At 49.1% G+C, this 12500-nt stretch overlaps 1 protein-coding gene across 4 annotated transcripts in view; it reads right to left on the bottom strand.

The window, feature by feature from the left end:
- Positions 1 to 12500, bottom strand: part of LOC142503460 (atrial natriuretic peptide receptor 1-like) — a 59579-nt gene that overhangs the window by 27867 nt on the left and 19212 nt on the right. For all 4 annotated transcript variants that reach the window (XM_075615648.1, XM_075615650.1, XM_075615649.1 and 1 more), the window contains 3 exons: positions 2587 to 2732; positions 2158 to 2227; positions 1512 to 1656 (listed from right to left, as the gene is read on the bottom strand). In XM_075615648.1, the coding sequence (XP_075471763.1) occupies positions 1512 to 1656; positions 2158 to 2227; positions 2587 to 2732 (361 nt within the window). The remainder of the gene's footprint in view (positions 1 to 1511; positions 1657 to 2157; positions 2228 to 2586; positions 2733 to 12500) is intronic.

Raw genomic sequence — 12500 nt, 5'->3', positions numbered from 1 at the left:
TAACATTCCTATAAATATATGTACGTTATACAGCACGCCACGGCGGGCGGCAACCTTCTCTAGCGCCACGGCGGACGCCCCACAACATACGCCACGGCGGACGCCACCAATACTTCCCACACCCGCTACTGGATGAGCCCACCCCATGTCCGATCCTTACGGATTAGTACTCCCGCTCACAGCAGGCCCTATGTGTGTGTATGGGTGACTGCGCAGCCACTGTGTCTCGGGTGAATGAATGGTACCGTTGGTGCACTTGATGAAATACCTGCCAAGCACTCTGGTGCTCGGGACTGCCACGATCTTCACAAAGGGTCTCGGTGCGCTCCCACCCGAGCTCCGGCAACACAAGTGGGGTCTGAGCCCAGACCTCCTCCTCGCAAGTATAGTCCCGATCAAGGATTATAGTACTAGGGGAACAGGAACCTCACTAAGGCGATCCCTGGCTCAGCTTGTCTCTAAGGTGACTCAGGGCTAACTGGGCCTGGGGCACCTGGCCTGCGCCGGGGCGGTTCAACCTCCCCACACAGACTCTCCGTCTCCTCTCCAATCAGCTCTAGCTCCACGTGCGCGCAACCACTGCCTATATCTCTGGCACCTCCTCCGCCCATTGGCTCGACTCTCTCACCTGACCCTCCCCGCAGGGCTGCTGGGTCAAGTGACTGCTCTCTCCCGCCAAATGCACTCTCCTCCTTCGCGGGCTTTTGTAACTACTATTTGCAAGCGCAACCTCCCGCTCTTTGGGGTGAATAAGGGGTCACTGCTACACAATTATATAAATAACAAATAATACTAATAACATAAAGGGGAGAAATGCTTCAGACATAAAAGTAACATTTAGAAAAAGAGTCCCTGTTCCGAGGAGCTTACAAGCTAATTGGTAGGTAGGAAGAACGTACAGAGACAGTAGGAGGGCGTTCTGGTAAGTGCGTCTGCAGGGGCCAAGCTTTATGTATCATGTGTTTTATTATCATGTGTATAGTGTTAGCCACGGAACTACTCATATGCTTCCTTAAGCAGGTGTGTTTTAAGGTGGGTTTTAAAGGTGGATAGAGAGGGTGCTAGTCGGATATTGAGGGCAATTCAGAGGTGTGGGGCAGTCTGTGAGAGGTTTAAGGCGGGAGAGGGCTTTAGATACAGAAGGGGTAGAGAGAAGGCATCCTTGAGCAGAACGCAAGAGTCGGGATGGTGCATAACGAGAAATTAGGGCTGAGATGTAAGGAGGGGCAGAAGAGTGTAAAGCTTTAAAAGTGAGGAGGAGAATTGAGTGTGAGATACGGGATTTGATAGGAAGTCAGGAGAGGGATTTCAGCAGGGGAGACGCGGAGACAGATTTAGGAAAGAGTAGAGTGATTCTATAATATATAATATATATTGTTATGTCTTACTCAGGAGATTCAGTGCACCTCACCTTCTGTATGCATGTGACTTGCTGTTACATACATGCAGAAATTAGTCTTTTGGAAATGACAACGAGTAATACAAAGATATATTTAAGCTAAAATACTTACTATATGCCTGTTTGCATGAAGTCCTCGGAAGATGTACAACATATGAATACCGTGTTGGCCAATAATTGAGAGCGCTGACCTGGCTGTGTGCTATTATTCCGCCGTAAACTGATAGTGCTGCTAAGCCCAGTCTGGAACTCATCGGCTGCAAAATACACATCGTGTCAGAAGGGAAGTGGTTGCGTTATTAAAGCAGCGAAACCCCTAGTATTACATCTGTGTTAATGGATTGAAGCAGGGGGTCTCCAGAGATGAACCTCCTTAATTTCGGCTCCACGGACCCCCTGCTTCCCGAGATATTTACCTCTATAGAGGTGCTGGTATCTCTGTGGAGTTTGTGTCCAAGTCACGCGGGCCAATAGGAAGCCGCAAGGGGTGACGTCCAGCTTCCTATTGGTTTGCATGACGTGGTACATTGAAGCCGCCATTTCGTTAGGCACACAAGTTCCAGGGTGGCAGAGATACCGGCACCTCTTACGGAGGTAAGTATCTCAGGAGCCACGGGGTCCCCGGAGCTGAAATTAATGGGGTTCAGCTCCAGAGACCCCGTGCTTCAATCCCATAGCAACACAAAGAAACAAGACGTTGTGCAGAAGCTTTGGCTGCTTTAAGAAAACGTTTTAGACAGAAGGAAGGAGAAACGTACCTGGTAAATCTTTCACGGTAAGAATCCAACTTTCATCCCAGAGCACCCTCTGTTTCTGGTACTGAAAACCCTGCGCACATAGCAAACACACGAGGTGTCAGTGTGTGTAACAGCAATGAAACACTGTATCAGGAGGCCCCTGGGGTGACGCGTTACAGACCGTGCCTGCTGGGGCTGATTTTACCTTGTAGAATCTCTATCATTAAATTAACTGAGTTGTAACATGCTCATTTTTTTGCCATTTTAAAGCCCCGGCAGTATTTACTTTCTCTCTAGTATAACGTTTTTATTGTCCGCAGTTCCTCTCTTGCGTTTTGCTGAAAGAATCAACGTGATCTTGTCAAATCAAGAAAGGTCTGTTTGTTATTCTTTACATTCAAATGTGAATGAATATTAATAGCTCGGCTAAAAAGGAAAAGTAATGCTTACCACAACGGCAAATATGAAGCCCGTACAGAGTAAGACCAGGGGAAGTCCAATAGCAATCTTTACTTGTGTGGGTACTGAACACGGACCACAGTCAACTGGACATAAGGCGCAGTTTTCATCTGGAGTGCAGACATCATCACCGCATACTGCAAACACATTGAGGAACAGTGCAGCCATCACCTCCGCATACTGCAAACACCAGGGAGCAACAGTGCAGCCATCACCACCACATACTGCAAACAACAAGGAGGAACAGTGCAGCCATCACCACCGCATACTGCAAACACAGGGAGGAACAGTGCAGCCATCACCACCGCATACTGCAAACACCAGGGAGGAACAGTGCAGCCATCACCACCGCACACTGCAAACACCAGGGAGCAACAGTGCAGACATCATCACCGCATACTGCAAACACCAGGGAGGAACAGTGCAGCCATCACCGCATACTGCAAACACAGGGAGGAACAGTGCAGCCATCACCCCCACATACTGCAAACACCAGGGAGCAACAGTGCAGCCATCACCACCACATACTGCAAACACCAGGGAGGAACAGTGCAGCCATCACCACCACATACTGCAAACACCAGGGAGGAACAGTGCAGCCATCATCACCACATACTGCAAACAGCAGGGAGGAACAATGCAGCCATCACCACCACATACTGCAAACACCAGGGAGGAACAGTGCAGCCATCACCACCACATACTGCAAACACCAAGGAGGAACAGTGCAGCCATCACCACCACATACTGCAAACAACAAGGAGGAACAGTGCAGCCATCACCACCGCATACTGCAAACACAGGGAGGAACAGTGCAGCCATCACCACCGCATACTGCAAACACCAGGGAGGAACAGTGCAGCCATCACCACCGCACACTGCAAACACCAGGGAGCAACAGTGCAGACATCATCACCGCATACTGCAAACACCAGGGAGGAACAGTGCAGCCATCACCGCATACTGCAAACACAGGGAGGAACAGTGCAGCCATCACCCCCACATACTGCAAACACCAGGGAGCAACAGTGCAGCCATCACCACCACATACTGCAAACACCAGGGAGGAACAGTGCAGCCATCACCACCACATACTGCAAACACCAGGGAGGAACAGTGCAGCCATCATCACCACATACTGCAAACAGCAGGGAGGAACAGTGCAGCCATCACCACCACATACTGCAAACACCAGGGAGGAACAGTGCAGCCATCACCACCACATACTGCAAACACCAAGGAGGAACAGTGCAGCCATCACCACCGCATACTGCAAACAGCAGGGAGGAACAGTGCAGCCATCACCACCGCATACTGCAAACACCAGGGAGGAACAGTGCAGATATCACCCCCACATACTGCAAACAGGGAGGAACAGTGCAGACATCACCACCACATACTGCAAACACCAGGGAGGAACAGTGCAGATATCACCACCACATACTGCAAACATCAGGGAGGAATAGTGCAGCCATCACCTCCACATACTGCAAACACCAGGGAGGAACAGTGCAGCCATCATCACTACATACTGCAAACAACAAGGAGGAACAGTGCAGCCATCACCACATACTGCAAACAGCAGGGAGGAATAGTGCAGCCATCATCACCACATACTGCAAACACCAGGGAGGAACAGTGCAGCCATCACCACCACATACTGCAAACAGCAGGGAGGAACAGTGCAGCCATCACCCCCACATACTGCAAACACCAGGGAGGAACAGTGCAGCCATCACCACCACATACTGAAAACAACAAGGAGGAACAGTGCAGCCATCACCACCACATACTGCAAACACCAGGGAGGAACAGTGCAGCCATCATCACCACATACTGCAAACAACAGGGAGGAACAGTGCAGCCATCACCACCACCACATACTGCAAACACCAGGGAGGGACAGTGCAGCCATCACCGCCACATACTGCAAACAGCAGGGAGGAACAGTGCAGCCATCACCGCATACTGCAAACACCAGGGAGGAACAGTGCAGCCATCACCACCGCATACTGCAAACACAGGGAGGAATAGTGCCGCCATCACCGCATACTGCAAACAGGGAGGAACAGTGCAGCCATCACCACCACATACTGCAAACAACAGGGAGGAACAGTGCAGCCATCACCACCGCATACTGAAAACACAGGGAGGAATAGTGCAGCCATCACCGCATACTGCAAACAGCAGGGAGGAACAGTGCAGCCATCACCACCGCATACTGCAAACACCAGGGAGGAATAGTGCCGCCATCACCGCATAGTGCAAACACAGGGAGGAACAGTGCAGATATCACCACATACTGCAAACAGCAGGGAGGAATAGTGCAGCCATCACCACCACATACTGCAAACAGCAGGGAGGAACAGTGCAGCCATCACCGCATAGTGCAAACACAGGGAGGAACAGTACAGATATCACCACATACTGCAAACAGCAGGGAGGAATAGTGCAGCCATCACCACCACATACTGCAAACAACAGGGAGGAACAGTGCAGCCATCACCACCACATACTGCAAACAGCACGGAGGCACAGTGCAGCCATCACCACCACATACTGCAAACAGCAGGGAGGAACAGTGCAGCCATCACCACCGCATACTGCAAACAGCAGGGAGGAATAGTGCCGCCATCACCGCATACTGCAAACAGGGAGGAATAGTGCAGCCATCACCACCACATACTGCAAACAGCAGGGAGGAATAGTGCAGCCATCACCGCATACTGCAAACACCAGGGAGGAACAGTGCAGCCATCACCGCATACTGCAAACAAAGGGAGGAACAGTGCAGCCATCACCACCACATACTGCAAACACCAGGGAGGAACAGTGCAGCCATCACCACCACATACTGCAAACAGCAGGGAGGAACAGTGCAGCCATCACCACCACATACTGCAAACACCGGGGAGGAACAGTGCAGCCATCACCACCACATACTGCAAACAGCAGGGAGGAACAGTGCAGCTATCACCACCGCATACTGCAAACAGGGAGGAATAGTGCAGCCATCACCACCACATACTGCAAACACCAGGGAGGAACAGTACAGCCATCACCGCATACTGCAAACACCAGGGAGGAACAGTGCAGATATCACCACCACATACTGCAAACACCAGGGAGGAATAGTGCAGCCATCACCGCATACTGCAAACACCAGGGAGGAACAGTGCAGCCATCACCGCATACTGCAAACAGCAGGGAGGAACAGTGCAGATATCACCACTGCATACTGCAAACACCAGGGAGGAACAGTGCAGCCATCACCGCATACTGCAAACACCAGGGAGGAACAGTGCAGCCATCACCACATACTGCAAACACAGGGAGGAATAGTGCAGTCATCACCACCGCACACTGCAAACACAGGGAGGAACAGTGCAGCCATCACCGCATACTGCAAACACCAGGGAGGAAAAGTGCAGCCATCACCCCCACATACTGCAAACACAGGGAGGAATAGTGCAGCCTTCACCACCACATACTGCAAACAGCAGGGAGGAATAGTGCAGCTATCATCACCGCATACTGCAAACACAGGGAGGAATAGTGCAGCCATCATCACCGCATACTGCAAACAGCAGGGAGGAATAGTGCAGCCATCACCACATACTGCAAACACCAGGGAGGAATAGTGCAGCCATCACCACATACTGCAAACAGCAGGGAGGAACAGTGCAGCCATCACCGCCAGATACTGCAAACACCAGAGAGGGACAGTGCAGCCATCATCACCACATACTGCAAACACCAGGGAGGAACAGTGCAGCCATCATCACCACATACTGCAAACAGCAGGGAGGAATAGTGCAGCCATCACCGCATACTGCAAACAGCAGGGAGGAACAGTGCAGCCATCATCACCACATACTGCAAACAGCAGGGAGGAATAGTGCAGCCATCACCGCATACTGCAAACAGCAGGGAGGAATAGTGCAGCCATCACCGCATACTGCAAACAGCAGGGAGGAACAGTGCAGCCATCACCACATACTGCAAACACCAGGGAGGAATAGTGCAGCCATCACCGCATACTGCAAACACCAGGGAGGAACAGTGCAGTCATCACCGCATACTGCAAACACCAGGGAGGAACAGTGCAGCCATCACCACATACTGCAAACACAGGGAGGAATAGTGCAGCCATCACCACCGCATACTGCAAACACCAGGGAGGAACAGTGCAGCCATCACCGCATAGTGCAAACACAGGGAGGAACAGTGCAGCCATCACCGCATACTGCAAACACCAGGGAGGAAAAGTGCAGCCATCACCCCCACATACTGCAAACACAGGGAGGAATAGTGCAGCCATCACCACCACATACTGCAAACAGCAGGGAGGAATAGTGCAGCTATCATCACCGCATACTGCAAACACAGGGAGGAATAGTGTAGCCTTCATTACCGCATACTGCAAACAGCAGGGAGGAACAGTGCAGCCATCACCGCCACATACTGCAAACAGCAGGGAGGAATAGTGCAGCCATCACCACCACATACTGCAAACACCAGGGAGGAACAGTGCAGCCATCACCACCACATACTGCAAACAGCAGGGAGGAACAGTGCAGCCATCACCACCACATACTGCAAACAGCAGGGAGGAACAGTGCAGCCATCACCACCACATACTGCAAACACCAGGGAGGAACAATGCAGCTATCACCACCGCATACTGCAAACACCAGGGAGGAACAGTTCAGCCATCACCACCACATACTGCAAACAGCAGGGAGGAACAGTGCAGCCATCACCACCACATACTGCAAACACCAGGGAGGAACAGTGCAGCCATCACCACCACATACTGCAAACAGCAGGGAGGGACAGTGCAGCCATCACCACCACATACTGCAGACACCAGGGAGGAACAGTGCAGCCATCCCCACATACTGCAAACACCAGGGAGGAATAGTGCAGCCATCACCACATACTGCAAACAGCAGGGAGGAACAGTGCAGCCATCACCACCACATACTGCAAACAGCAGGGATGAACAGTGCAGCCATCACCACATACTGCAAACAGCAGGGAGGAACAGTGCAGCCATCACCACCACATACTGCAAACAGCAGGGATGAACAGTGCAGCCAGCACCACATACTGCAAACACCAGGGAGGAACAGTGCAGCCATCACCGCCACATACTGCAAACATAAGGGAGGAACAGTGCAGCCATCACCACCACATACTGCGAACACCAGGGATGAACAGTGCAGCCATCACCACATACTGCAAACACCAGGGAGGAACAGTGCAGCCATCACCGCCACATACTGCAAACATAAGGGAGGAACAGTGCAGCCATCATCACCACATACTGCAAACACCAGGGAGGAACAGTGCAGCCCTCACCACCACATACTGCAAACAGCAGGGAGGAACAGTGCAGCCATCACCACCACATACTGCAAACAGCAGGGAGGAACAGTGCAGCCATCACCCCCACATACTGCAAACACCAGGGAGGAACAGTGCAGCCATCACCACATACAGCAAACACCAGGGAGGAACAGTGCAGCCATAACCGCCACATACTGCAAACACCAGGGAGGAACAGTGCAGCCATCACCGCCACATACTGCAAACACCAGGGAGGAACAGTGCAGCCATCACCACCACATACTGCAAACAGCAGGGAGGAACAGTGCAGCCATCACCACCACATACTGCAAACACCAGGGAGGAACAGTGCAGCCATCACCACCACATACTGCAAACAGCAGGGAGGAACAGTGCAGCCATCACCACATACTGCAATCACCATCACCGCATCACCATCACCATCACCGCATACTGCAAACAGCAGGGAGGAACAGTGCAGTCATCATCACCGCATACTGCAAACAGGGAGGGACAGTGCAGCCATCACCGCATAGTGCAAACACCAGGGAGGAACAGTGCAGCCATCCCCACATACTGCAAACACCAGGGAGGAACAGTGCAGCCATCCCCACATACTGCAAACACCAGGGAGGAACAGTGCAGCGGGGATTCCTCTCTACATATGTGAAGATCCGGACATAAAAAATACTAAGAAAATAAGTCTATGGCTATAAACTCACCAAGAAGTTATGGGCATCTCTAGTCTGCATGACGACAAATATCTGCTATCTACAGCAATATATATATATATATATATATATATATATATATATATATATAAAAGGTATCACCTAATACTGAAGTACTCATTTATTCTGAACTATATATAGTGCAGAATAAATGAGTACTTCAGTATTAGGTAATACCTTTTTTATTTGAACTAACAATTTATGACATAGGACAAGATTTCGAGAGCTTTCCTCTCTTCAGCAATACTGGTTTACAAAGGAATCTATGGCTAAAACAGAGGTCAGGAAATCAGGGGAAAAACCAGAGATTTAGATAATGTGGGGTGAGAAAGGGATGTTTGAAGACATTGGAAGGTTAATAAAACGGTGGCAGCATGGAGGAGGAAGGGGAGGCTGTGGGTGGCAGGGGGGTAAAGGTATGGCTAAGAGCATTGGCAGAGAGGCATGCAGGATAATTACAAACAATTGTGATAGTGTGAGAGAAACCCCATATCCACATTAAGTCCTCTTGTTCTTGGGTGCGTTTAAACATTCCATTGAAGATTTTGATTTTTAAATAATTTATGGAATGACCTGGTTGTGAGAAGTGATGTCCCACAGGTGAGCAGTATCTTCCTTCTTCATGGTGTTGTATAGAGCAGCGGTGCGAAATCTGGGGGGCGCGACAACCAGGGGGGGTGCGAGACTGCCGGCAAGGGGCACGGGGTTTACAGGGGGCCCCGCGCGCTTCCCGAAGGCACTTAAATTAAGTGCCGGGGGAGCTGCAGGGCCTCTGTAAACCTTCACTTACCTAGGCTCCGGCGGCTTCCTTCCTACGTCGCCATGGCAACGCGGCATCAAAATGAAGCCGCACGGTCATGTGACATCACGTTGCATGACGCCGGAGCGCAGGTAAGTGGGAGTTAGGAGGGGCGCGGGAGTGAGGGGACCACCGGCAGGGAGGCGCAGGGAAAAAAGTTTGTGCCCCCCTGGTATAGAGTGCCTATGCATATTCATTCTGTCTAGAAGTTTTTGGTTTTTGGCAAGTTTCAACAATGTAGCATCCTTGGTCACATTTGTTACATTGCATCATATAAACCACATTCCTGGATGTGCAGCAGTATGATCCTTTAACATTGAGTGTTCCGTGGTTGTGACTGGCTGTGGGATCTTGGCATATATGTTTGCAGAGTTTGCAACGTGTGTTGCTGCACAGTTTTGTGCCATTATCAGTGTCTTTAAGTTCGTTGTGAAGTTTTCTGCTGACTAATTTCTATTTGAGGTTTGGTGGTTGCCGGAATGCAAGAAAGGGAGGTTTGGGGAAAGATTTCTTTTAATGTCGCATCCTCTGTCAGCATGGGTTGCAGATCTTTGATTATTTTTCGTAGGGTTGTATGTGGCCACTAGTGGTACTGTATGCGTGTGGTAGGTTCTTTCTCTGTATTGTAGCAGGTGTTCTCGTGAGGCTTTTAATGCAGATGTAATAGTCTTTGGCTTGATGAGATTCATGAGTTGCTTTGTATATTCCTGGTTTGGATCATGCGTGAGTTTCCTGTAGTAGGTGTTGTCTGTGAGTTGTCTGTTGCCTTCTTCTATGTATTTATTTGTGTTCATAAGCACCACTGCGCCTCCTTTATCTGCTGGTTTGATGGTGATGTTGTGGTTGTTTCGCAGTTCCTTGCTTGCAGATCTCTCCATGGGGGATAGGTTGTACATTGTTTTTTTCTGCTGTGCTGATGCTAGTGAGGACACTCGCGATCGGAAGCTCTGTATGTAGCCGTCGAGTTTGACATTGCATCCAGTTGGTGGTGTGAAGTAGGTGTTCTTCTTGTTGTTATACTCCATCATTATGGGGTTGCTCTCTTTTTTGTGGTAGTCTCCTGAAGAATTCTTCTAGGTCTGAGTACAATTGGATTTGATCCAGTTTGGTGGTGGGACAGGATGTTAGTCCCTTGGAGAGAACTGAGGTCTCAGGTTTTGAGAGTTTATAATCAGACAGGTGTATAACTCCCTGGCAGGCTGTGTGTCCTTCTGGGTTGAGGTTGTGTATCTGTCTTGGAAAGTCAGTGGGGGTTTCTAGTTGTAAGTAGTTGTCCTGCTTTTTGTTGGTTTGAAATCCCTTATGTTGTGTCCATGGTCTGCAGTCATACTGAGAGAGGCGTTGTAGTTTCCTCTGTTTCTTCTTGATTAAGTTCCGCTGCAGTCTCTTGTGCAGAGTTTGCATATCTTTTCCCAGTTTGTTGGTATTTGCACTGCTTTGCAATTGCAGGGTTTGGAGGATTGTGCATTTTTGCCGTTCTAATTCCTGTTTTTTTCCATATAGTTGATGGATCAGTTTGTTCCTCAGTTTCTCACTGAGGCGTTTGCATTGTTCTTCAGCGAAATGGGAATTGTGTGTTGTTGCAAGTGGGTTTTTGATCTTCAGTCCATTTGGTATCCAGTTCCGTCTCTTGCATTGTGATAGGAAGTAGATGTCACTGTTTAGTTGTGATTCCTTTGTAATCAGTTTGGTCAGTGTCTTTTTCGTGCGGCTATATGCGGTATTTTCCATCATGAATAAAACAGAAATAGCCGTGTTAGTCCAGTTACGATAGTAACTGAGTTCTTCAGTATTAGGTGATACCGTTTATTATTTGGACTAACAATTTTTGTCCTAGGACAAGCTTTCGAGAGTTCTCCTCTCTTCCTCAGGTCAGCGATACTGATTTACAAAGGAATCTATGGCTAAAACAGAGGTTAGGAGAGCAGGGAACCAGAGATGTAGATAAGGTGGGGCGATACATATATAATGTTCTGTTGCATGCACATAAAATGTAAGAAACTTGTTACCAGGGTCTCTCACATTTGGGGAAGGTAATTATCCCCAGTTGGGGAAATAGTAATAAGCTCAAACACCGAATTTGATAAACTCATGTTATGAGGCAGCTTTGCAAAATCACCCTCACAGTGTTGTATGTCGTTATTAAAGTTAATTTAATGCCAAAACGCTGGTTGTTGACTTGGTAAATAGTGATAATTTATGAACTGACATCAGTTGTACTGCAAGTGAAAATTAATTTCCTGCCACGAGATTAGGGTACCCCGTACCCCATACCCGTACCCCGTGCCCCATACCCCGTGGAGTTACTGGAGTTTCGGGAATAACTACAGCATTCTCCAATATATATAACACTTCAGTTGATGTGAGTCTCTGTATTTACCACTAGGTGGTGCAGTCTGCAAACTGTCTGCCCCTTACCAAGAACCACATGTAAATTCAGCTGCAGTATATTCACGTGGAGGAGAGGCTGAAATGACTGAATATCAAACATTCCTATTATCTCACTACCTGTCGTCTGGGTATATGGTTACAGGTATAGTGTGATTAGTATGATAATCATAACATATTTTTATGATACAGCAATGGGCTGTACTCAGAAGATACCGCTGCAGGAATTTAGTTATAATTGTTAATATTATTTCATTGTTATTTTGTACTTTAAGTGTATACAATGTTTTACAGTTATTTTTTTTTTTTACATAGTATTGAAGCGGGGGTCTCCGGAGCTGAACCCCATTAATTTCAGCTCAGGGGACCCCCTGCTTCCAGAGATACCTCTATAGAAGGCGCTGGTAACTGCTCTGGCTGGGCTAACTGGGATTTAAAGTTTAAAGCTCCCACATCACATTGGCCAATAGGAAGCCAAATCTGATGATGTCGCAGCTTCCTATTGGCCCGCAGGGTGCAAGCGCTTTGAAATGCCGCCATTACATGATCCCTGCTAGCGGAGCGCTTCCGGCGGCCGCTACGGTGTCTCTTTAACTGGCAGAAAATCTAGTTTTGACGTAATGCAACAATTCTGT

Source organism: Ascaphus truei, chromosome 10 (genome assembly GCF_040206685.1).
Source record: "Ascaphus truei isolate aAscTru1 chromosome 10, aAscTru1.hap1, whole genome shotgun sequence".
Lineage (NCBI taxonomy): Eukaryota > Metazoa > Chordata > Amphibia > Anura > Ascaphidae > Ascaphus > Ascaphus truei.
The sequence above is the reverse complement of the archived record's forward strand: the minus strand, read 5'-3'. Positions and strand labels throughout refer to the sequence as shown.